The sequence below is a fragment of the Perca fluviatilis genome, chromosome 19 (assembly GCF_010015445.1).
Source record: "Perca fluviatilis chromosome 19, GENO_Pfluv_1.0, whole genome shotgun sequence".
Lineage (NCBI taxonomy): Eukaryota > Metazoa > Chordata > Actinopteri > Perciformes > Percidae > Perca > Perca fluviatilis.
In genome coordinates, this window is record NC_053130.1 from 4,851,348 (window position 1) to 4,878,585 (window position 27,238).

A 27,238-nucleotide genomic window follows, 5' to 3' on the forward strand; every position below is an offset into this window, starting at 1 on the left:
GATGTTAAATTTTTTTTAACATCGACAACTTCTCAGTCCCTCCCCCCCTTTCTGCTAAAGCCCAAAACGGTATCCTAAGCCCCTCCCCCCACAAGGGAGAATGAATGCTTGTGCATGAGCAGTGATTGACACGCAGTTAGACAACCCCCCTGGCCCTGATTGGTGCATCTTAACAGGGAGCGGTTGATTTTTGCAAATCACACTACAGGCTGTAGGTGGTGCCAGGATTTTTTATTTTGTATTACCTGCTTCATGTAGTTCTACTGGAACATAGGGTCAGTTTCAGCAGATATGACAGAAAGTTAGTTTTATAAGTCTTATCTACTGCACCTTTAACTAAAAGGTACATGTACCTTTAGTTTTTTTTCCAGTAATTCCATAAATTACTAGAGACATAATACTATATTGAAACTGCTGATTTTCATTCCCTCTTGTTTACCTTACGTAAAAATGAATATATTATAAAATCTATATCTTTTCTTATAGAAACTATTGAGTAGTGTGAAGTCACTCAAATTGTTCAAACTGTAAAGATGAGAACGTTTGTAATTTCTGTATTGGTGTTTGACGCTAGGGTTTTTACTCTCTGGGTCCTATCTCGCAGCCGGCGCAGCGCGGCGCAAAGCCCTACGCCAACGTCTTTGCCAGTTTAAGACCGACGCAGTTGTCAGTTTCCCGTCCAGCACCCGCGTCGTTTAAATAGCAAATGCACCTGCGCCCATCTGTGCGCCCAAGCTGGTCTTACAGGGAGGTGTGTTCAGGTGCATTCTGGGCGTATTGCTATCTTGAGGCAGCGGGAAGTGAATAACGCAGCATTTCATCGTTATTTTAACAGCAAATTAGTAAAAATTAGTAAAAATAAATTAGTAAAATTAGTAAAAACACACACACACACATACACACACAGGGAAGCACAGCAGCACACAAACATGCAAAAGATTACAAATAAAAATATGACCTCCATCATAACAGCAATGCTCCAAGGTCCAAACACGCCTGGCTTTTAAAGGGAATGGGAGATGACACTCTGATTGGTTTATTGCATGTTACGCCCAAAACACAACTATGAATTAATGAAGACACTAAGTACAACCCTTTAGAACCATGCGCCCGGCGCACAGACCCTTTTTTTTCCGCCATCAAACTAGCAAAAGTATGCAAAAAATTTCCTCTATGCAGGAAAAACCCTGCATTTAGGCTCAACGTTATACGTTTAGGGAGGGAGTATTCTGTCTGTACTCTGCGTTCTTTCTGTCCATGTTTGTGCACATTTTCTGAAAACTTATGGATAGGGACGTAACCAAGTTGTGCCACCGGAAATCACTGGGCCAGTGTAGCCAATAATAGCCTAAAAATAATAATAATAATAATAATACATCTGATTTATATAGGCCTAGCGCTTTTCAGAGAGTCCTCAAAGACCCTTTTCATAGGCCTAGGATACAAATAGGAAACAAAACAACTAAAGTATAGAGTCTCCAACCTCTGTGTGTGTGTGTGTGTGTGTGTGTGTGTGTGTGTGTGTGTGTGTGTGTGTGTGTGTGTGTGTGTGTGTGTGTGTGTGTGTGTGTGTTGTGTTTCGTGTGTGTAGAATGACAGGGTGTTTTCTCTTCTCTCATCCTGTTTGTGAGGAAATGGAGACGTCTCTTATACTAAATGTAATTCTGCCGTGTGGAGCTCGCTGGTGATTTGTCGCAGACATTCCACGGACGCTTGACCTCTACACTTCACACTGTGATTTATAAACTTCATTAGACTGGTTACATAAGCTCTGCAGTATCTTTATTTTATTTTATTTCTATCTTTGTGCTGTATGTCAGCACTCAAATGCTCTGATTTCTCCTTCCTTTTCTTTGCTGAGCCCCAATGTTCAAAAATGTCTGTGAGCACACCCAGTATGTTCTACATTCTAGATTGCATTATTTAGGCTCACGTGGCAACTTTGTCTTCATCAAATGCAAATGTTTCCCTCAAAAAGTAAGCCACTGAGGTAAACAGTATTATCACTTATAGCTGCATTCCAGCAACAGATGAATAGTAATCAATTTGCGTACTATTGGTTTCGTACTAAGGTTTCAAACGTACTAAAAATATCTCATACTGTTTTAGCTACTAAATAGCACGTTGGTATGGAATTTTGGACGCAGCCTACATCGTACTGTAAATGACGGACTGTACATGGGACAGGAAAGCGGATAAACGAAGGATAACCGAAGCTACAGGAGGGCTGCACCTGGGGAGCCATCCCTCTCTCCCTCTCTCCCTCTTTCTCTGGGAAGTAAACTTGGACAGTGAAAACAGGAAGTAGGACCTACCGTGTGACTCAAACACACTGGCTCTAATATTAGACTCATGCACACACACACACACACACACACACAAACGGAGCCCTGCCCCCGTTTCCTTCAGCCCACAGAGAGGACACCCCTCTACTGCAGCCTGCAGGGAAACGGGGTCAAGAAGAGAGCTGGCCCGAGCGCTTCCTCTATTCTGTCTGTATGAGAGCATACAGAGGCTCAGGGATCCAAACTGGACCACAGTGAGACAGTTGAAGTGCCTTTGAGCAAGACAGACAGCAACTCGTGACCAGGTCCAGAGTCAATGCAAAGGGCAGTGGGGGAAAGTCCTTTCAGATCTTTCACCGAAGCAAAAGTAGTAAATACCACAGCAGGGGTTTCTGACTAATGGTTGTAGTTGGTCTCTGGTGCACTTATTTAGCATGTTTTGTATTAAAAGGTTTTTGACTGTTTTATTAATTTATTATCTGCTCTTGCTTTTCCAGCTTTTAGACACAGATGATGTAATAATAATGTTCCAAAATTACGTTGAATTCCATTTCTTTTAAATTGAAAAACGTAACATTTTCTCAAGGGAGGACCCCTAAACCCCCAGATAAATACGTGCACCTCAGTCTTCCTGAAACCGAGGGAAAACACTGCACAGTGTACAAATTATTTTGTTTAAAGTAAATATCCTGCAAAATAATTTGAGAAATATTGTTAGATTGTTTCTGCGGCATTAACATCTAAACGTCTCAATGTGGTAGATGGTGGAGATGGAGCTAATCCTAACAACTTTACAATATTTTGGGTGGTTTATCAAGTAATGAAGAGTATTTAAGTTGAACCATTATATACTGTCAGACAGTTTGGAATTAATTTTTAAAATTAATAAAGCAGGGAGTGCTTCAGGGGTGTGGCTACACGCCGACGGGTCAATCATTTAACCAATGGGTCAGTGATGCTATGTCCATATGGATAAACTGACAAAACAAGGTACTTCATCACACTGATGCAAAACAAAAACTATAAAAACAAAAACTATGCAATAATATCTGATGTGATAGGATGTCGACTTCCTACTGACCCCATTGTTTTGTTACTTAATGACGACTCTAAATTACACCTGCTTGGGAGACAGAAGAAAATTTGGCTAGCCGGCTCAACTGCAACCAAGAAAATGATATCTCAGCGCTGGCTCCCCCCCCTCGCTTTGTATCAAACAGTGGTTGGCGTATTTTCTGGACATAGTTATGCTTGAGCTCTCTACAGAAGGATCAACAAAGCCATATCATTGACTATAGACCTATGGAAAGGTGCAGCAGCGCAGGTATCAGTCCTAATGACCTCAGCATCACAGGAAGTAGAGGAGAGTAACTATGCAAGGTGGGATTCCTTGCCTAGTTACAGAAAACAGAAAAATGGTAACTATTAAATCAGATCATCGTCAGGGTTTCTCGTTTAGCCCAATAGTTTCTATGATAACAGAATCATGGATGCAATCGCGAAATTGCGAATTTAAAAAAGCTATAAGACAGATTCCATAGGGCCCTACATTAAGTCAGTGCTGAAAGATAACTGGAGATTTAAAAATATGACAACGTCAAAGTTTCCAACCGAGCCGCCCCACTGTGAATGTAAAAACCTAAAAAAATACATTACAAAATAATTCCCAGTGGCTTATGCCTGGTGGGGGGGCGGGGAGGGGGGCAACTTAGGACCGGGCTTGCAAAACAGTGAGGGAAACCCCGATTGTTGATTTCAAGAAAGCCCCCACCCTTACACTGAACAAAGTCAATCAACACTGTTCTGCTCATCTACCTCATGTATATTTCAATCTTACAATTACAATATCGTTAATATCGCCATTGCGCTTAACTGCCTTGCACTATATTTATACTAAAACTTCAATCTCAGACTATAGGCCTACTGATATTCAGGGTTCATACGCATTTTAACAAATACTTTTCCATGACTTTTTGGCAAATTTCCATGACTATGTGTTCCTGAAAATGTCAATCGACATTATACAATAAGAATAAAAATCTGTGTTCAAGTTTACCCTCAGTAACTATAAAATGAATGACAATTTATGTGGTTCATAGTGGGATTCATAATATCGCTCCCCGAATAGAACGTTGAGGTTAAGACGACGTGAAAATACATTTATTAATCACATATTATTATGCTGTGTTAAAAACAATTCCATGACTTTTCCAAAACTTTCTGGGTCTTTTAATGTTTCCAAAACCTTTCCAGGCCTGGAATTTGCATTTTTCAAATTCCATAACTTTTCCAGTTTTTTTCAAATGTATGAACCCTGGATATTGCACTATTCCTTCCCTCTCTTCAATTGTTATTGTATATCTTTTGTAAATTCTATAGTTGTTATACTGCATACTAAACAGAATTTTTTTATATTTCTTACTGTCCTTTCTGTTTTAATTCTTTATAAGTTAAGTGTGTTGTACTTTGAGAGCAAAGATTAACCGGAGTCAAATTCCTCGTTTGTTTTACGCAAACCTATAGACAATACAGCTGATTCTGAAACGTCGTCAAAATAAACAGTGATGTGCATATGGAGCCAGAGTGTGCGACACTTCTTTCGTATTTTCAACTTTTAATCAGAATCAGCTTTAAAGTGATGGTTCGGAGTAATTCACCCTAGGGTCCTTTGCACCATGACCTCAAGCCAAACACCCCCCCAGAAGCTTTTTTCACCTGGGTCGAACATTGGGAGAGTTAGCGTAGAGTAGCGTTATCAGCTGAATAGCTTAGCGCAGGGGCTAATGGACCCACGTTTGTATCTTGTAAGTTACCCCACTAATAATGCCCGAAATGATACCAAACGTCTACAAGTAGGTTATGCTCTCATAAAACGATGGATTGGAAAGTTTGTAAGTACACCAGAAGTTTATGAACACTTGCCTGCTCTCTTCAGCTCTCTGTTGCTGCTGCTGCTACCTGCAGTTAGGAGTGCTTAAGGCGTCTTACATATTACTACCGAAAGAGATACAACAAAAATATGTATTAATTTAATGATTAAATAAGGTAATGTCTCCAAACTTACCTCAATTATTACTTGTCTCCTGCTAGTTATACTACAGCACTTACTTTAAAAAAAAAAAAAGTTAAATTAATAAATATTTTTGTTGCATCTCTTTTCGGTGTTGTAATTTGTAGACGGCCCTAAGCACTCGTCTTACAGCAGCAACAACAACAGCAGAGAGCAGAAGCCAGCAGGCAAGTGTTATTTACATAAACTTCTGGTGTACTTACAAACTTTCCAATCCATCGTTTTATGAGAGCATAACCTATTTGTACTACTTGTAGACGTTTGGTATCATTTCGGGCATTATTAGTGGGGTAATTTACGAGATACAAACGTGGGTCCGTTAGCCCCTGCACTAAGCTATTCAGCTGATAACGCTACTCTACGCTAACTCTCCCAATGTTAGACCCAGGTGAAAAAAGCTTCTGGGGGGGTGTTTGGCTCGAGGTCATGGTGCAAAGGACCCTAGGGTGAATTACTCCGAACCATCACTTTAATAGCCAAGTATGTGTACACACACAAGGAATTAGACTCCGGTTTGTTAGGTTCAGAGTCAGTGCAAAAAAAAAGCTCTTGTGCTTTGACCTTTTCTGGTGCATCAATGTCTTTTGCGCGAGAACAAATGCTTAAATTACAAGTGCTCGACATTCCTCAGATGAGTGGACATGTACAGTACAGTCACTGATACAGTGACGGGGGGGGCTCCCTCATTAACATGGAGCTTGAACTCAGTCAGTCAGAGCTGAACTATGTGTTTTCTTCGTCCCAGTGTAGACTTTTTTTCCTTTGCTACTCCGCCGCCGGCTCCCGCAGCTGAATCACGATCGTTGACACATTTAACCGCGGGACGACCACACAGCGCTCTGGCTGTGTCACAGTTGCGACACCACACTGAAGGTGTTACAACCGCAGCAGGGAACGAGGAAGATGGCACACAGACCCCTGTTACTCAAGACAGGAGATGTATTCAATTCAGCAGTTTCTACTTTTATTTATGTGCGTTTACTGCAGGCGTGGCAACATTTTGTAGTACAAAAATTAAATATACTAAATAGAAAATCCACTAGGTTTTATCACCAGAACATTTCTGGCAACTGCTGGCTGAATCCATTTGGCACAGTGACAGAGATGGTACAACTTCAACAAACACCGCCCTAGGGCTGTAACAAATATTCTAAATTTGAAAATATATTTGAAAAACCCAGACATTCATATATGAAAATTAATATGTGAATGTGAAGGGGGAAAAAAGCAGCACTACCGCAGCTGTCTGCCTTGCGCGTTCTAGCGAGGGCCGCTGGCCCCTAAATGTTCAGCTCCCTGTCTGTGTTATGTCCGGTTGAGACCCGGTCAGTCGCCGAGTGGGCGTGCTGATGTCATGCGGCTGGCGCTACGGAAGGTAACAAATGAGGCTGAAGAAGAAGAAGAAGAAGAAGAAGAAGAAGAAGAAGAAGAAGAAGAAGAAGAAGAAGAAAGAGGCTGACGATAATGTCTAACTGGAGTAGTCTCGCATTGCCAGACCCTCGTCCACAGCGCTGTGGGGGAGGGTCTGGCTAGTCCACAAAGCATTCCAGGATGGTGAGAAAAACACGCTCTGGTTTATTGGCATTTCTTTAAACCAATCACAATCATCTTGGCCGATGGACTCAATGACGGCGCCTCTGCAAAATAGCCTCGGGAAGGAACTTGTTTTGGTGGAACATGTGTACGTTCAAAAGTTGTTTTAGTCGTGCGACAGAAAACTCAGATTGGACAGATAGTCTAGCTAGCTGTCTGGATTCATTTTTATGTTATACAGGACATTATTGTATTCGTTTATTGTGTAATGTGTATGTAGACCTTTAAAAATACATGTTTATGTTGAAATAAATACAATCTATACAAGTAGTTATGTCTCCCGTTGTATTGGTTTCCCCTCTTATAAACATAATGCACACAAATAGATGTTTTAATACATTTAAACTTATGTATTCTTAAAAGGTACAATGTGTGGAAATTTCTCCCATCTAGCGTTGAGATCATATATCGCAATCAACTCTCTCGCGCCACGCAGTTCAAAGTAGGTATTACAGCTACGGTAGCCTTCACGCTTCAAAAAGCCGGTCTATCACTCTTTTCAATGTCCATTTTCTTTTTCTGGGCGAAGAACAAGACTCCTGTTCCTGAAATTTGGATTTTGAATACGTGTGCTCCTCCATGTTTCCTTCTTCAAACTTGCCGGGGGCCGGGGAAGCTACGATATCCGTTAGCAGCATTAGCAGCACCTGTGAGTTTATCATGCGACGGGGAAAACGCGAAAGGCGGAGCAGTATGTCCTGTATGTCCCTTACTGGCTAACGTATTTCAAGATGGCGCATGAATATGGAGCGTCTACCCCAGTTCATGCAAACGCAAATGTCAAATTTCAAGCCAATAAGAATACTTGGAATTGATGGAGGAGGTAAATATTCATGAAAAAGGACAAGTTTTTTGATAATGAACAACTAAACACGTTACACACTGGACTGTTGAGGAATATTCAAACATCATTTTTGGCCAATTCTGACAGCCCTACACTGCTCAGGCCACACCCTAATATCCCTAACACTGACACCTGAGAGGACGGCGAGAGGGAGAGAGAGAGAGAGAGCAGATAGATAGAAAGATAGACAGTGTTAGGGAAGGACGAACACAAGAGAGCGAGAGAAGCAGTCAGAGATTTTAGTATCTATGTCGCCGCATTGTTTGACTCATTACAAACAGCATCCGATTACGTGAAGTGTCTCTTTTCACCGGAGTGTGAAAATGTAGGATGAGTGTTTACAAGTGAGGTATGTGTGTGCAGTTCTGATGAACTTGAACTGACATTAACTATGAGAAGAACTGTGACAGAACATATGATCTCCATTGTTGTCAGCTTTTGCCTGATCCATCTTCCCCTCCATCTGTCTCCTTCACATGTCCCCCAGCTGTCCCTATCAAGGTCCCACCAATCAGACAAAGTATAAATATGAAAGATGATGATCTAAGTGTGAGGCACAGACAGAGGAAAAGGGATACTTTAACATTTGCCAGGGTTTCTAAAAGGGGGTTAGATTATTGCAACCCAAAACCATTTTCCGGTTTTCTCTCTCACACACAAATCCGGGTCAGCCCTATGTTCCCACAGCCCAATGGTCCCACATTTCTAAGATTTTTCGTAAAATTAGGGCTGTGGAACATAGGGCCTAATTTTACGAAAAATCTTAGAAATGTGGGAACATAGGGCTGTGGAATATAGAGCCTAGGTTCCCACATTTCTAAGATTTCTTAAAATTAGGCCCTATGTTCCACAGCCCTATGTTCCCACATTTCTAAGACATTTTCAAAATTAGGTCTTGTGTTCCTACATTTCCCTTCAATTTAAACCCTATCCTCCCACAACATTTCTTAGGGTTAGGGTTAGGGGTTAAGGTTAGAGAGATAAAGGGTTAGGGGGTTAATGTTAAGGGGATAAAATCTGATACAAATTTATGAAAAAGGAAATGTGGGAACATAGGGCCTAATTTTGGAAAGAAAATCTTAGAAATGTGGGAACTGTGGGAACATAGGGCCTAAATTTGAAAAAAAACATAGGGCTGTGGGAACATGTGGGCACACTCCCACAAATTCAACCTGCTTTATATTTACAGTATCTTGGCTCCAGGTCACCTGGATTTATTCCCGGTATACTGGTGTTAAAAATGTTAGAGTCAAAGAAAAACAAACACTTGAAAAGCTGACCTGCTGGATTGATTTTAGTTGTGTGCTACCTTGGATAACATAATAAAGTTGAGGTTACAGTTTTACTAGGCTAAGTCTCAGGGTCACTAAAACGCAACTGGGGACTTTACAGTTTGAGATTCCGGCACAAAAACTTATTGAGGAATAATTTAAAATCAGACAAACAGACTTAATGTTCACTGAAATAAACCAGCGGTTGCCTGAAAAGGTTAAAAATAAATGCACAGAACACAGAAGCATGGTTTGCAAAATGACTAGGCCTAGATGTGATAGTATGTGGGTGGTTGACGTGAACTCAAATCCAAAGTGGAAAAAAATATATTTCTAAAATGTATGTCAAATGCCATATAATTATATTGCTTAATATGTGAATATCTCAAAACTGAATGTGTCCCTTTCTAATTCCTTTTTTATTTTGCATTTTATTAACTTTTTTGTGTGGTAGTCCCAAATATTGTCCACCGGTGTGACACCATTTTTAATGTTAATATTTAATTCAGAGATTGTGTGACAGATAAAACAAATATGCACAATCCTTATCAATTTGTCCTAATTATATTCCCACATCAAAAATAACCAATAAAAATTCACAATCATGTTATTATCCTACTATAAGATGTACACATAGGGACTTTACCATTACGTCTGGATTATATTCATTATAATTAGTATAAAACCTAATGAATCTTCATTCCATCCTTATATGTGCATAGTGATGATATCATTATTATACTATTCAACACTTTTTACATTAATTTGTGCATTAAAATGCCTTTTCCACTTATAATTCAGTTTGTCACACCACAGGACATTCCGTCACACCATCGGACAACACAAAGTACCGGTACACCCTTGTTTTGTACAAAGTCACATTTATTATTTCTTGTTCAAATTAATTAAAAAAATCATTAAAATAAAGTTACAACTTCAAGTTCAAATGTTTTTTGTACAATAAAGTAAGAAGAAAGAAGAAGAAACCAACATTCCCATAAAAAAGACTTGGGAGCCATCGTAACATTTAGCAACATGACATGAACGTGTAAACAAAATTGACCTGGCTTATTACTTTTCTTGTTCAAATTTAATTAAATAGCCATAGGGCCTAATTGTCACTTTTCATAACCATACATGGAATGGACCTAAAAAACAAACTACTGTTTGGGTAAAATTTATTAAACAACCCATTCATAAAACAGCAAAACATCCTGTGGTTCTTAAAAATAATTCATAGTTTGTTATAATTTATTATTTTCTTTTTCCTTGTTGCTGGTGACACAGACTTCACACTGTGCTGAACAATTTTGCCGCATGCTTTCTTCTGATATCTGTGGGGAAAATTATGAAACCAACCATGACTATTGTGATATGATGAAGCATTAATCACGTCATGAAACTTTTCAATTCTTATGCTAAAATAACTTTTGGTAGCTTGTCAAAATTACTTTCTGCATCTCTCTCTCAGGATGTTCTCTCTCCTCTGAGGATCTTTATTCAGCCTCTCCCTATACTTCCTGGTCCTTTCCTTGCTTGTCATCTCAGCCACGTTCAATGTGGATCTGAAACTAGCCTTAACAAAACAGAGTAGGAAGGTTTGACTTGTGGTGTCCTACAATTCTGAGAGTAACAGAAAAAGGGAAAAACTTGAAAAAGGAAAGAAAATGCAAACATCACTACTACAATTAGCTACTAAAGGTTGGGAGGGAAGTTAGGAAGGGGATAGGAAGCAGGGAGGTTGGGAGGCGGAGGAAGTTAGGAGCCGAGGGATTTAAGAAAGGGAGGGAAGTTGGAAGGGGGGAGATTGATAGGGAGGGAGGTTGGGAGGTGAGATAGAGGGAGGTTAGGAGGGAGGGAGGTTAGGAGGGAGAGAGATGATGGTTTTGTACCCCTTGATAGAGCCTACATCCACTGGTGTAACAGCCATTTCCACCAGTGTGACGCTGATTTCATGTCACACTATAGGACAGTGCTGTCACACCAGTGGACGTCCAAGATCAAGGTCAGTTTGCGGCCTAGCTATATGACTGACCTTATCTTACTAACAGTGTTAAGGTTTACATTATTTTCAATAGTCAATCAATATAAATTGATGAAAATTTTCAGATCAATACTTAAATGACGTCACACCAAAGGACTGCATAATGGATCCCATTTCCAACAGTGCACAGAAATAGCAATATTATGAAAATATTTGAGACAGAACTCACCTTGTTTGCAATCCATGTGCTCCAGTGAGGTCTACTGTACTTCCTGGATGAAGAAGGGCCCCTCTCAGTAATAGGGTGCCCAAATTAATGCCCGTTTTATATCTACAGAATAGCGGCCACACAGGTGGACACCAGTTTTGCGGACAAAATGTAAAGTGTCATAATTATTCTAAATGGGGACCTTAAGACTTATAACCTTTTAGTTTCATTAAGTTAACACTACTATAACATCTATTCAAGTACTTTAATGTATTTAGACTTATGTTTCATTTAATTCAAGTAGTTTTAAGATAAGCAACGCTACCCCGGACAGTCACGCCAGTGGACAAATGTCATGTTTAAAACAAAATATTTACATATTTGAATTATAATGCTCATTAATTACAGATGTATTAGTTCTGGAAGATTAAACTGTATATAAAAACAGATATTTTAATGAAATATTATAAATTTTTATTTATATTTGTCACCATGAACACAAAAATGGAGCGTCACGTCAACCACCCATGTGTAGTATGCATGATGGGATAACATGTTGGTATGGTAAGATACGTAGCACGATACATGGGTATATTGCAATATATTTTGATACTGTGCGTAAGGCAGACTGACCGTAGCGAGTATTATGAAAGGACGGAAGTCCGCGGATGGGTAAAACACAGGACTTTCACACAAGAGAGCCGGGTTTTTGGCGTTTTTTTTAATAAAGCCTTCCCCAATGTTTCTTTTCCTGAACCCAACCATTTATTGTTTTCCTAAGCATGTGATGTTGGTCACCGTCTTGATTTTGTCGTTTTTTTGTGTTACTAAAGCCTTTCGCAATGTTGTTTTCCTAAACCCAACCTTTTTTTTTTTTTACAAGCGTGTGGCGTTGTTCTCGCGATAGTACGGCACGTTCACGCGATATTACGCAACGTGGCGACGCCACGTGATGTGTATGTTTACATCAGCTGTATACAGCGTAGACATACACGCGGATAGCTCAAAATGCGTACAGATAACACGCCATTTGGCTTTAGGAAAGTGGCGTGTATGTTTACGCAAAGTGATGTTGTCAGTCAACATGTCATGTTGCGTAAGGCGACATATTGGGATTTTTTTAGTATATTAGTATAATTTTAGAAAAACTAATATTTAAAAAAAAAGACATGATGTTCATAAAAGTCAAAGAAGTTTACTTTAGGTAAACAATTCAGTACACAGAAAATCAAACTGCCAGTTTGGGATTGTGGTTCCCAGGTTCTTAGTGAGCTAATGTTTATATGCTAAAGTCAAGGGGGTAAGCTTCACTTCAGAACTCGAACCTCCTATGGCGCCATTTTGATGCTACCTAGCCATCACCTCCCGTTAGCATTCCACTGACTAGCATTCATTTTGACGTCACTTGACAGTGAATAACTTTACATCTGAAGCGTTTAAAGACTCTATTTGTCCATTATTTAGTTCTAAAGAAACACGACAATCTATAAAAGGCTCCATTACCTCGTACCTCACGTTATGGCTCCGTAGCAGACGTTTTTGTAAAAATAGGCTAATGATTGTGTCACACAGTAGAGGAATTACCGTATAGTACAGGATAAGCTTGCAGGCAGTTTCGACTTACATTAGCTATTTAGGTTTAATTACTAATGTTAACTAGCATTTTAGTGATCAATAATTAGCCTGTGCCTATGTTATCTCCTTACATATACCTACACTCTCCGTCTCTGTAAGATTGGGAATGATTGAGATTTCTCTTGGCACAGCTACCAGAAGACTTCCAACTTTCAGACAGGTTGCTCACGTCACATTTACATTGTCTCTCTCAGTTGGAGGCTGCGCAGTAAAGCTGGCCATCACCGCAAAAGTGCTTCTAATAGCCTTCACTGGTCTCCGTCCAGAGCAACGGGGTCTATTGGTCCATTATATACTGTCTATTGCTAAAGTAGGCCAAAGTTCAGCCATAGCTACATTGTTAGCTTCTAGCAAAAAGTCAGGCACTGCTAGGCACTGTTAGGCAAGGACACTAGTGGTGTGTCTCAGCATAGCCATCTAGCAGTAGTGAACCACTTACATGAATATTTTTGCACATAACTAAAAAAAACATTAAAAAAACGATATTGCTTTTTGAAAATCGATATAGTATTGCTAAATAAAATATCACGATACTCAAGTGTATCGATTTTTTCTTACACCCCTAGTATGGTCCTTTATGGCACCACTTTGATGTAGGCTGTATGACTGAACGATTCATATTCAAACTGAATACTTTTATGTAATCCATGCCTTTATGCAAGAACAAAACATTTAATTGAAAAAGCCATCATTCCTGTCACTGGTGTTATTGCTTAGAAAAACATGTTTTTTGAACATTTCGAAGTCGGATTGAAATATATCCCCTTTTAAAAATGCGCGTCACCTGCGATAACTGTCTCGTTTCTCGAAACCCTGCTTCGTAATTCAAACAATTCGTTCGCCTGCCCATCCGATGTCCCACTGGTTCTTCAAATGCCCCAATGTACGCTGTGAATGCCACGCAGTATTACTCACCGTTTATGCCTGCCACGACACATTTAATTGACCAGCAAAAGTCTAAAGTCTAACACCGTCAATCCCAATCCAATGTCAACCCATGTCACATCTAACTCTGCTATCTAACCTAATCCATCGCAAGTTTACACTTTAAAAGTCTACGACGACGTCCTATAGTCCCACTATTTGTATACCGCCACCCACAAATCTCCATTAACTTTTTTTTTTTTTTTTTTTGAATTGTCATCTGTGCTTTTCTTCTTCATATAGGCTAAATAAATGTATTGCCACCGTAAAAAGGTGCATACAAGTGTATCCAAATACAGGAAATGAAGTCATTGAAGCCTCAAAACTTCCCTAGGGGAGGACACCCAGACCCCCCACTATGATAATTATTGCTAACTAAAATGCTAGTTAACATTAGTAATTAAACTTAAACAGCCAACGTAAGTCCAAACTGCCTGCGAGCTTCTCCTGTACTATACGGTAATTCCTCTACTGTGCGACAGTAAGTCTCGTGGTTATGACATAATCGTTAGCCTATTTTTACAAAAACGTCTGCTACGTAGCCATAACATGAGGTTCAAGGTAATGTAACCTTTTATACATTGTCGTGTTTCTTTAGAAATAAACAATGGACAAATAGAGTCTTTAAACGCTTCAGACGTAAAGTTATTCACTGTCAAAGTGACGTCAAAATGAATGGCAGTCAATGGGATGCTAACGGCGGGTGAGTGCTTGTTAGCATCAAAATGGCGCCACAGGAGCTACGCTGTGTGGCTTACCCCCTTGCTTGAAGTCAACGGTTGCAGCGCTGCCTTGAAGTCAACGTCGGGGGCTTAAAACACCATCGTACATGCCTACATGAGCGTTTTTTTATACGTGATGTCACAGACACATTCCAGTTGGTTACTTTGATACTGATACCATGCCGTATAGCCTACTTGTGAATTGGGTGTACCTAGGGCTGGGCAATATATCGATATTATATCAATATCGTGATATGAGACTAGATATCGTCTTAGATTTTGGATATCGTAATATCGTGATATGACATAAGTGTTGTCTTTTACTGGTTTTAAAGGCTGCATTACCGTAAAGTGATGTACTTTTCTGAACTTACCAGACTGTTCTAGCTGTTCTATTATTTGCCTTTTCCCTACATAGACATTATGTCCACATTACTGATGATTATTTATCTGAAATCTAAGTGTAACGATATTTTGTTAAAGCACCAATTGTCAACCTTAGAATATCGCTGCAATATCGATATCGAGGTTTTTGGTCAAGAATATCGTGATATCTGATTTTCTCCATATCGCCCAGCCCTAGGTGTACCACAGCACAACCAAAGCATGTTCCTGGCTGCTGAATCGCCATCAGGCAGCGAATGGACAAAGCACTGGATTGTCAAAGTGCAGAATGCTTCTTTCATCAATTAGGCAAATTCAAGAGCATCAAACAACAGGACAGTTTTCCCCTACCATTAGAAGGCTTAGATGCAGCACCCAAGCCATTTTTGGGCACCGCCTAAGCTGAATGAATGTAGAACCAACGTGAAAACTAACGTGAAAACTCAAAACTAACTAAAAGACTCTTCTCAGATCTAATGATTGTACTTAGTCCCCCAGTGGGCTTATTTAGCAAGTTTTTGTCTTTAAGCTTTTTGAGTGTTATTTTATTATCTGCTCTGGCTTTTCTAACATTTTATGCACAGATATGGTAAAAAAAAAAAAATAGTCCATACAATTTGAAATTACATGTTTTTTTATTTTACTAAAAAGCTTCCACTAACCTAGCCAAAAAACACTGACAATCATCAGTTCAAATACAGATTCTGTGAAGTTTCATAACTGGATATCATGCCAGTTTGTCTGTGTTTTATTCTTTCATTCGTTAGTTCAGTCACTGGTGGAAATGGAGGGATTCCAGCAAGTCAACCTCCGGAGCATCTTGCACAATCCATACAATAATTTTCATATCGTATTCTTCACGCATGCTTGAATAATGAGCTCAAATTTCTTGAATGTGAATTCACTATTGAATTTACGTGTGTGTGTGTGTGTGTGTGTGTGTGTGTGTGTATTAGGTGTGTCTGTGTGGGTGTGCTACGGTTGACTTAACAATGTGACCGGTATCATTTTTCTGCTGAAGGTGATTGCCGACAGGCCGTGTACAGGCTTGCAGGAGAACAGTGACATTTAGATTTTAAGTTTTGAAGGCTGTTGGTTTTTTTCGTACTTGTCACAACATGGGTTTAAAGTTTCTGTTGACACGCTATATATATATATATATATATATATATATATATATATCTGCTTCTGAGAATTTCCTACAAATGCTGACTGATCTGCATCATCTGTTTGTCTACAACTCTTACATTGCCAGGACTTGAAACAGTGTTTCCCGCAGGTTGAGAATTTCCAAATACGGACTACATAACATTAACAGATCACTTAGAAAGAAATAACTATGTACATATTTACTCTAATAGAGGTGTGGGGAGACACTCAGCTCACGAGACAAGATGAGACACGAGATTGGGTTCACGAGAACGAGACGAGATTTTAACACTATTTTAAAGAAAAACTTAAATGATGAAATCTGAGTCTTGTATTCAATCGGAAGTCACAAAATGAAAAATGAGCAATGTGAAAGGTTTGGCCACATACTCAGATGGCTTCTCTCCTGTATAACTAACCTATTCTCCTCCCAAACCCGTTCCTACAACCTATTAACAGGGCTCAACACTTAACTTTTTAAAGTGGTAGCTTTTGGTTGCCGAATTTGACAATATGGCTGGCATGTTTTAAACTGCCTATATTTGGAGCAATTCATTTCTTATGTAACTATACCACGCATTTTAAAATTAAACAATGAGATAATGGCTTGCAATATAATCTCCCATCCCATTCGGTTAGGGGTACATCGGCTCACAAAACTCACAGATCGGATAAATTTCAGGATCAGCACAAAATAGGGGGGCATTTCAATGATTATTCAAAATGAACAATAACATTTAACAATAATTACTTCTTTCACCAGTAAATTGTGTTTTGTGTGTGTGTGTGTGTGTGTTGAAGCTGAGCCCCGCGCTCTGTGAAAGATGCAGAGAGGACAGAGAAGCTTGCGCTTGCGCGCTCTGGGGTACCGAAATATGGCACCGATTGATTTATTGTCAATTAGCACCGACGTAATTCTGCACTTTTGCCCGGGCCTGCTCATATCGTGGGACAACTTTAATGCTCGAGGGGACGAGATCTCGTCACACCTCTAATATTTAACAAACCAAACTAGATGACACCCATAAAGTGTAGGCCTTTAATGTGCTTTGTCAATGACATCTGGTTGGTTTGTCAAATAACTTTTACGGTTCAGCAGATAAAATACCCGATTAACCAAAGCCAAAATTGTTACAAAAAACTTAACCTTAAAACTATGATCCATACTGAAAGTTATGAAGAACATGTTATTATAAATCGCAACACTGTCTCCTCCTAAATCCTGTTCAATCACATTAGACTAACGCTACAAAGTCATTCCTTGTTCATTTTGTTTGTTATGATACAACAAAATAACGCCTTCATTTCTGTCTTTGGATCCGTTGTTAAATTTGAACAGCTTCGGCCGACCAGTGCCAGCACCAGAAAATCCGGCAACATCTGTGATTTTCACAGGACACGATTTGTGTTGCCACAAGAGCTGCGCAGATCCATCGATTAATCTAGTTGTCTGCTGTTAAATTTATTGCCAACTACTTAAATAAATCGACTAATCGTTTTGGAGTGCTTGTTTTTTTATGAAAGAAAGTAAACATGTTCTGGTTCCAGCTTTATAAATGTGTTATTTTGACATTTCATAGACCAAACAACTACTCGATGAATCGAGAAAAATTATCGACAGGTTAATCGACAATGATAATTGTTAGTTGCAGCCCTAAGTCACCCCCTCTCTGCCCAAGTAAATCATATTTTGTTACTTTACACCAGCCTGACTCCATCCACCATGTTGGTATTTTCCAAACTCTTTCCTATAGACAGTACAGTATGTGCGCTCTACTTGCTGAGACTTTGGAGAAAAATAGAAGACATCAACTTTAAACTGCCCTGCTTGCTCCTGAAGAGGCTAAAACCTCATTCCATGACAGAACAGGCTTTCCTCACTATAGCTTACATTAGCATTACTCACTGGGAAACTACACAAACTGTTTAGTCCCCTCAAGGTGATATCAAGTGCTTCTTTGTCTGAGATGACATAACGTGTGCAGCTTAAGTCCAGACATGTTTAACCTAGAGTGCCCATGGGCGCGCCTTGAAGCGTGCTCCTTCAAAAACACAGGGCGCAAAGCTCTGAGGAGACGGCTCTAACGATTTCTTTCTACCAGTGAATGAAAACGGATTCAATGGTGACAACGCTTTTAAGGTTCTTGACTTTAAATCAATAAAAGAAGGTAACGTAGGCCTCCTGCACACTGGCTGCGTGGCGTGAGCGTATCAGCTGCGTGGCGTGTCTGTTTTTATTTCGGCTCCCGTGTTAACAGGTTAGAGCTCGCACACTGCCTCCGTGACACGCACGTCTCAGGCGCGGCTCGAGCCGTGCCGAAAAGGCGTGCCTGCTAGAAATAGGAACGACGCCTATTTTTCACGCGACACGCAAACATGTTGGAAGCGTTTCCAGGCAAAATAGAATAGGATAATATGTTTATATGTCATTTAGACACAAATACATATTAATAAATGACATTTTGATGTTTGAAAGTCTCTAGGTTTTGACATAAATGCAGATATAAAATTTAATTTAGAAAAAAAAAAATAATAATTATCAATTTTCAAATACTGCACCTGTCAATACAGAACAAAATATTCTGTAGCCTATTTTGCCGTCAATACTGCCGACGTTGTCTTTGCTGTAATCAGTTCAGTATGTTTAACATGGTATTTCATTTTATCAATGGGAAACACACATGTGTCAGACAAGGCTAGGAGCAGCAGCAGCAGCGTCGCGTCAGACATGATTCTGGTGTGTAAAGACATAGACAACGCCACGCAGCCGCCACGCAAGCTGCCAGCGTCTGTTTTACATTGTATGGAGTAAACCGTGTTTTCAAAAGAGTCCTGAGCACGTTTTTAAAACAGCGGCGCCGACTTTTTTTTTCTGCAGCTCAGAGCGTCTTTTTGAAGTTGAAAAAAAGTTCAACTTTTCTGAATATAACGCCCTACGTCGAGCGCTTGTTGGACAGCCGACCAATGACAAGCGGAGTAGCCAGACCGGTCGTTTCCATAAAAACAAGAGAAAATGGGAGTTATGCACAGCGAGTTATTTGATATGACCGGGTGCTCCCTGTGCAGGGAACTCGCTATCTTTTATCTAACGTTTGTAGCACCGCTCTCTCTTTCTCTCTGCTCTTTCTCTAGCTCGCTCAATCTAGACGCCAAGTGTGAACATAGCCTAACGCTCAAAATGTAATGTTTGGCAGGTGTCAACTCAAAGACCTGAACTGGACACACTGCCCCTTTTATCACAGGAACTAGTAGAAAGGCTCTGTCATAGTCGTAGTACGCTAATACAGCTCAGAGATATAAGGCGTAACATGCACAAACCATCATTAAACAGTCCCTCCAGAAAAACGCAATTATGTGATCGCATAATTCAATGCATAATCAGCCAAAGTCCGCATATTTATGCGGGGGCCGCATTTTTTCAAATACGCCGCACTTTCGCCACATAAATTGCAGATTTCCACGCAAAATATACGGGGCTTGCATGATTTCATAATCCCTGCATTTTCGTTGCAAAAAAGTCACACATATCTTAGCAGAAAGTTGAAAAATGTTGCGTTTACTTCACACAAGAGCAGCCATTTTCCCCTGTTGCCATGGGAACGTTATGAAGTGACCTAATTACGCGACGTGAACATCATCGAAAAGCAGGGTGTTGGGGGGGGGAAATCACTTTTTTTTCTCTTTTTCATCAAACCGCAGTTTTTGCAAGTTCCTGCAATTTTTGCAAGTTCCCGCAATTTCATTGCATAAAATTGCATAAATATCTCGCATTTTCCATCGCATTTTTAAAGAAAATGTGCCGCATAATCATGGATTTTTACCCGCAACAATCACAAAAAAACTTTTTCTGGAAGGACTGATTAAAGGTATAGTAAGTAAGTGTTTTCCCCAGTGTTCTGCAAGCCTGGTGGCCCACCGGGCCCAAGTTGCCCCCCCCCCACCAAGCCTAAGCTACTGGGAATTATTTTTTTAAGACATTTTTTAAAGCGCCCATATTATGCTCATTTTCAGGTTCATAACTGTATTTTAAGGTTGTACCAGAATAGGTTTACATGGTTTAATTTTCAAAAAACACCATATTGTTGTTGTACTGCACAGCTCTCTCTCACTGCTGCAGATCCTCTTTTCACCTGGTTTCTGTTTTAGCTACAGAGTGAGACCTCTTTTCATCTTCTTCTTCTGTACTATCTTTGATTGCACTCGCACATGCTCAGTAGCTCAGATGTAGATCATGTCAGCTAGCTAACTCTAGAGACAGTAAAAGAGAGCCTGTTTCTCCAACTTTGGTCAGTTACAAGGCAGGATTAGCTGGGAGACTTCTAAATGAGGGCGCACATGTAAGTAGTTCTTTTGTAGATTATGGTGAACTTGTGTGTGTTGTAGCAGTGCTTTGCTATTGAGAACGACGTAGCATGCTAGCGTTAGCATGCTAATGCTAACGGTTAGCATGCTAACGAGCTAATGGTTGTGGTTAGCCAGCTCATTTCGGACTGTGACGTCACAGTCCGAGCCGATTTTGAACAGCTCACTAGGAGACTGAAGGCAGGACACATTCAGAAACCGTATCTCACTCAAAACAGCATGGATGGATTTTTTTCAAAGTTTGTATGTGTGTGGAAGCACCAGAGACACAAAAGAACACCCCAAATCCCAGAAAAAGTGATTTTTTCATAATATGGGCACTTTAAAATACAGTTACAGTGGGGCGCCTCAGTTGGAAACTTAGACGTAGTCATACTGTATTTTCAAATCTCCAGTTACCTTTCGGCACTGACTTAATGTAGGCCCCTATGGAATCTGTCGTATAGCTTTTTTAAATTCTCAATTTTGCCGTTCCGTCCATTATTCTGTTATCACAGAAACTATAGGGCTCTCCATAGATGCTGCCATCAGGCTGTGACTGCTGGCCCTAGTCAAAAAAAAAGACTCTTGCCACCGGGCTAAACTAATTTTCTGGGGGAAACCCTGGTAAGGGATGTTAATCCAATACACTTCTTGTCAAATTCAGCCAATATCTCCCCCCGGTCACCTACTGTAGCCAGTGTGTCCTCTATGTTGACATGTTGATGGCGGCCCGCCATGGTAAAATTTCTGCTGCCACGGTATCAAAAATAGGGCAGACGCACATCAGGTTTCCCGCTATGTACACCGCCGCTCCTTCAGCTGTTTATGAAAAGTCATAAAGTCGTAATTACACGACTCAGCAGAGCCGCCTGCTCCACTGAACTCAAGCGAACTATCGTCTGCTCTCTCTCCCCTTTAGGGGGACAGCATGTGAATGTGCTGCCACGAGGAGCTTTTATTGTCTTCTCTCCATCCTGTCCACCTCCTGTTCACCATCTTCCTCTCTTTCATCTTGTTCTCTCCCCATCACTCTCTCTCTCTGTCGCTCTCTAATGGACCTGGCGGCCTCATCAATAATACACTCAAACATCCATCTGCTTCAGCAGCTTCAGACAACAATGAACAGCTTCTTCGTGCAACTGTGTGTGTGTGTGTGTGTGTGTGTGTGTGTGTGTGTGTGTGTGTGTGTGTGTGTGTGTGTGTGTGTGTGTGTGTGTGTGTGTCATGCATGTGGCCTAACTACACCCTCTCGCCGCTTTTGTAGTTCCGCAGTAGGTAACTGGTTCATCTAGCAAGAGCACAACAAAGGTAACAGGATCTATAAACTGTGTGTGTGTGTGTGTGTGTGTGTGTGTGTGTGTGTGTGTGTGTGTGTGTGTGTGTGTGTGTGTGTGTATGTGACTCATGTTGCGCATCTGCAAGACTGTGTTGCTGTGTTGAGTGTGGTGAAAGACTTAAAACAACTCGTACACACAAGTCCCCACGGACCAACGGGACATTTTAGCGTCTCTTGAGCTCCTTGAGCAACGTTCCTACTGTACAGTAGTAGGTGACCAGCTGCCGAAACACATAGCGGAATATTTAGCAGCTAAAGAGATTTAAAGATTTCCCTCTCTTTTTGTTTGGTTCTTTGCGTTTTAGAGGATCAAAAAGTAGCCGTGGAGAGGATGAGGGATGTCGCTCTGTGTCCGCTGAACAACATGTCAGTGTTTATGATGCTCCGACGTGGTCAACAACTGGATTAATGCTGCTTTAAAAGGAGCATGTTTACCTTACTATGGCTATTATGAGATGCAAATTTCACATTTTTGATCTATGCATTAAATAAGGTGATTCTAAATCATTATAATTCACATCCTAATATTTGTATTAAGCTATTACTACTGCTTATGTCCTAACCTGTTTAAATCCACCTCTTTTTGCTTGATTTTTGGCTATTTCCCTTTCCCAAAGGGAAAAGCTTATATAACAGAAGAACTGGAAGTTCAATATAAAAAGGTTTTAAACTTCTGTGTTTAAATTCTTATCATGTAACGTGTCAGAACTCCAGTAAGATACGTGACGGGGTCGCCGGCGATGTTAACAGGTTAATGAGCCAAACTATTTATGCAATAGCTCATAATAACGACTTGTTTTGACCATTCCTAACAATTTCATCTTTTTTGCGCAAGGAGCTGATACAGAATACACGTTCCTGCTAGTTTACCTTTTTTCAAGTATGGTTTTTACTTAAGGACTTCTCTTTTTAATGCTGTCGGGCTGAAACAATCGTTGAATTAATCAAATAGTTGTTCCCCGTTAAAATGAATCCACAATTCTGACAAGTGAGTAGTTGTTTATGAAGCTAAAATTCCAAACATTCAGTGGTTAAAGCGTCTAAAGTCTATATCCACAACGTTCCACTTCCGGGATTGTTCTTCCACTCTTTTCTGATGTCCGTTTTAGGATGTCTCTCACCTTCTGCTTTCTTTGTGTCGGTGGAATTTAAGACTGGTGGATTTGTGAGGACTCTGGTTAACTGCTCCTCAGATCTCTGCAGGGTAAATCCAGACAGCTAGCTAGACTATCTGTCCAATCTGAGTTTTCTGTTGCATGATTAAAACAACCTTTTAACATACACATGACTAGCCAGACCTTCCTTCGCTGCGCTGTGGAGGAAGGTCTGGCAAAGCGAGACTAAAGCTTCTAAGAAGCGAGGCTGGATTGCATGAAACAGCCCTGGGCCCTCAGGACCATCAGGGGCCTTCAGACCATCAGGGGCCCACACAGCCTCTGGTGTCAATTTAATGAATTGTGAATTTGATTTGAAATATGTGCTGACTCAAGTACTATAATAACAAGGATGGGTCCTGCATGATTGGTTTATCTTCTGGCCCTTCCTATAATCAACAAAAATGTAGGGTTTTTATTTTTATTTTGCTGCTCAGATGGTGCATATTCCTAAATAAGACCCTCATCAGTTTATTCTGGCCATGCTGAAATGTGATTTAAATATTGAATTGAAATCATCACACATTGTTTGGGTTTTTCCCTGTTGGTCGGACAAAACAAGCTATTTGAAGACTATTTGATCAAGTTTGGTTGGCATTTTCACCATTTTCTTGAATTGTGACAAAATAATTAGGCCTAAAAAAAATATATGAAAATAATTATTTGTTGATATGGCACCTTTAAAGAGGTAAGTGGTTCCCATGCGCTTCTTTCACATTTTCTTTTTTAATGCTTTTTTTCAACACTTTTGACGCAATTTTAAGCTTTTGTATCCCTTTTTTATCACTTTAGACAATTTAGGGGCGTTAGACGTTTATTTTCAACGTTTTCAACATTTTTGTCGGTGTTTGCTTTTGGCACTATTTTACGCTTTAGAAGTAATGCTTTTTTTGACACCTTATAAAAACTTGTTAATGCTTTTTTTCAGGCCTACACCTTTTTTTACACTTTTTTGACACTTTTGTGGGTGTCCACACAGCCTTCAGGGTGTCACGTCGCTGTCTTACCCAGTTCTCGAAGTGCTTGCCGCCGTTGTGCAGGATGTCCTCGAACTGGATGATGCAGTTGGCCACGAAGTCGTCGTAGCCGATGGGAGCGTCGTGGAAGACGGACAGCTCGATCCTGCGGCCGCCGTGGACCTCCGTGGTGAACTCATCGTTCCACGCGGGGCTGTTGTTCTTCTGCTTGGTGGAGGTCTGACCCACGCGGGAGTCGTCCACGTTCAGGGCGATGTACGTATCCAGGAGGAAGGTCTGGGTCTTGGGGCCGACGGCGTGACGCAGGGACAGAGCCGTCGGTTTGAGGTCCAGAGCCTCGCGGATCTTGATCTTCAGCTGCCCGTTGAAGATCACCATGGCAGTGCATGTAACGGCCCCTCCGCTTTCTTTAGCCTACTGGAACTGTGGCTTGTTTACAACGTAAAGGACCCCACCTTTCTCCTCCACCACTTCGCAGAAATGTATCCTAACACCTCGTGGCTGTAACGGTTGAAATAACGGCTCCGTTCAACCGGTGGTCCTCCGGGCAGATACTGTAAAATCCTTCCAGTTGAATGTGACGAAGAAAACGCAAACTGCGACGCCTCTTTAAAAAAAATGCTTTGGTCCGCATTAGCTTTTTAACTTGCCTTAAAACGTCTATGGACCATTTCACAGTTGTAATGACATCAACTGACAGGAAGTTAACAAGGGGCCAGGCTGTTGCCTAGCAATGGGATTCCATCGAAAAGGTCTATAGGCTACTTGTCGAATATACTACAAATATCGCCCCCCCAAAAAAACAAAAAAACAAAAAACAAAACATAAACTGCAGCAACAGAGAAAAGGACCGTTAGCCGGGGGGAGCGTTCCTCAGAAGTGCACGGAAGAAACATGAACAGCTACAGGGGAGTTAGCAAAAAAAAACAAAGCGAGCAAAGGCCCCCAGATGTGACTCGCTCTTGTCATGTTTTTATTTTAATTTTTTTTACCTTCGAGGTGTTAAAAAAACTCCGTTAGCTGTAGCGGGACACCGTGGAAGCCTGTGTTGCATTGCACCGTGTGGTAGGATAGGTGTGGGAGGCTCCAGATGAGTGCTGTCAGCCGCCGGAGCTCGGCGAGCAGACAGCGGTTGGTAACCGCAGCAGAGGCGGAGAGGAGGGGCCGATTCAAGCGGTAGGTAGGTAGGTAGGTGGGTAGGTAGGTAAATGCTCCTCGGTGCACGCCCTTGTTTCAGCCACTGCTGTTAAATCTTAACTTCCCGTGGACATACCTCTGGCTGCCTCTCTCCCCCCCTCCGACACTGCTCTGTCTCCGTCTCTCTCTGGTGCAGGAAATGCGAAAAACACGTCAGATTTTCCCGGAGCCTGGTGTGTGACAGACTGGGGAGTGCGACACAAGCCAGACTAGGGAGGTGGTTAGAATCAGCAGGGCTGGGAAGAGGAGAGGGGTGGGGGGGACAGACCAGTACGTGTCTGGGTGAATAAATGAGTGGAGAAAGTGGAGAAAAACGCTTTAAGGTGCCCTTGAGCAAGGCTCTTCTTAATCGCCCAGGTGGAGCTGGAAAGAAGCCCATGCCGAGCTGCAGCTCATAGGCTATAGTTTTGCACACGACAATGTGGGAAATGCAGGAACACTTGTGTGAAGTGCATTTTCAGCTATTAAGCAATCCATTGCATAATAACTTCATAAATGCAACTGACAACTCCATAAAAGATGGGACGCCACATGTCCATATTGCAACGTATGCACTGATATCAAATGCACTGATATCAAAAATGTATTTCTTTAAACAGCTAAAACCTAGGTTTTAGATATTTTAACAACTTTTTGAAGTTTGTGATCTAAGAGAGCAGAAGTTAAGATATCGCCTACAGCATGGGCGTAGCCATAATTTCCGAAGTGAGGGGGACAGATGTTCAGGAGGAGGATTTTTTATTAAAAGATCCCCTCCCATTTGTCTCTCCAAATCACGTATTCCAACTAGCCTACATTTCATTTATGGTTAATGGAAACACCGACATTTCCATAAACCGCTCCATACTGTTTTACTGCTGCATCTTGCTTCAATAGGAGACCTGCTAACATTTAACTATAGTGTAAGGCAGTCCGGGGGTAGAAAGTTTTTGCTGTAAAAGCCCAAATTTGGTGGCCTCTGGCACATTCTAATGCCACTATTCCATCATATACACTGATCTTAATTATTGCATATTTAAATGAGTTTTCCTCCCTATATTTTAGTATATATTTTTATTATACATTATTTAATTATTGCCTATATCTATATGAGTCTATCAATCAACTGACGCAACCTGAGTAGTGCTTATGGTGTGTTCAAATCAACTCATACGTGTTGGGGGACAGAGGGGCACCGGCATGTTAAGTGCGGGAGACATGTCCCCCGCGTACCCCGTGTCGGCTACGCCCTTGGCCTGCAGCATCATAATTTTTAACGTTGTAATCAGTGTATAAGGGAAGATAAGGAGCATATTTGTAATCCCAAGAATCTAACACAGTTAGCCTACCACTTATCGTAACATAAAATGAAGTTATCTTCCCTTTTCGTCTGCATCGAGAGTAATACTCTGCAACTGGAAGATTGTGATGCAGGACAAGAATATTTAATCTCGAAAAAAAAAAAAGTCTGCATGTCCAACTTCTTTAAGCTACGCCACTGGAAAAATTCATTGTTTTCAATTCCCTCAGGGGTCAAATCAAAGCCTGCATGCAAGGGGCCAGGCATTGCATGGGACATTGAAGATAGCAGGGGAACTTGATTTTCTGCCACACAAATGCTTCATGTATATAGAATCGTGGACTGCATGAAACTGTTTCTCCAGAGACATAAATGACAAAATGGGATTTACTTGTTAAATCAGTCATAGATTAGATTAGATGAAGGGTCCGACATCTGCTCGACAATAATTACTGCTGAGTGATTAGACTCACGATGTGTACAGGAATGTGTCTTAGTGACGTCAGAGCAGGGACATACTGTACCTGACAGACAGCACAAGGCTGGCAATTCGTACAAAGGAACAAGACCTTTATCTGCACAGATAGCGTTCTGACATTATTGGCATTCGTGCACTGTGCAACACAAAGGAAACTGACAATTCAACAGCACATCATAGAGGAAACATACGGTACTCTGTCTCCTGATTTGGCTTTAACATCTGACTATAATTAGGCATTATTGTAAAAAATGCATCACCAGATTTGTATTTTCCACAAATCTGCTCGACTCCAGCATGTTTTTAATCACACGAGGCGTGATGTAAACTTGAAAACATTGAGTTACCGTTTTAGAAAATGTAAGAACTGAAGCTAAAAAGTCTTGTCAAAAAGTCTAATGGTG

General features: G+C 40.8%; 1 protein-coding gene across 2 annotated transcripts in view; it reads right to left on the reverse strand.

Moving 5' to 3' along the window:
- LOC120548036 (protein kinase C epsilon type-like) overlaps nt 1–25,472 on the reverse strand; it is a 121,431-nt gene extending 95,959 nt beyond the window's left edge. For both annotated transcript variants that reach the window (XR_005637132.1, XM_039783969.1), the window contains exon 1: nt 23,911–25,472. Coding sequence is in view for 1 of the 2 variants with exons in the window: in XM_039783969.1 (XP_039639903.1) it covers nt 23,911–24,258 (348 nt within the window). In the remaining variant the exon portion in view is untranslated. The remainder of the gene's footprint in view (nt 1–23,910) is intronic.
- Between the last annotated feature and the right edge of the window lie 1,766 nt (nt 25,473–27,238).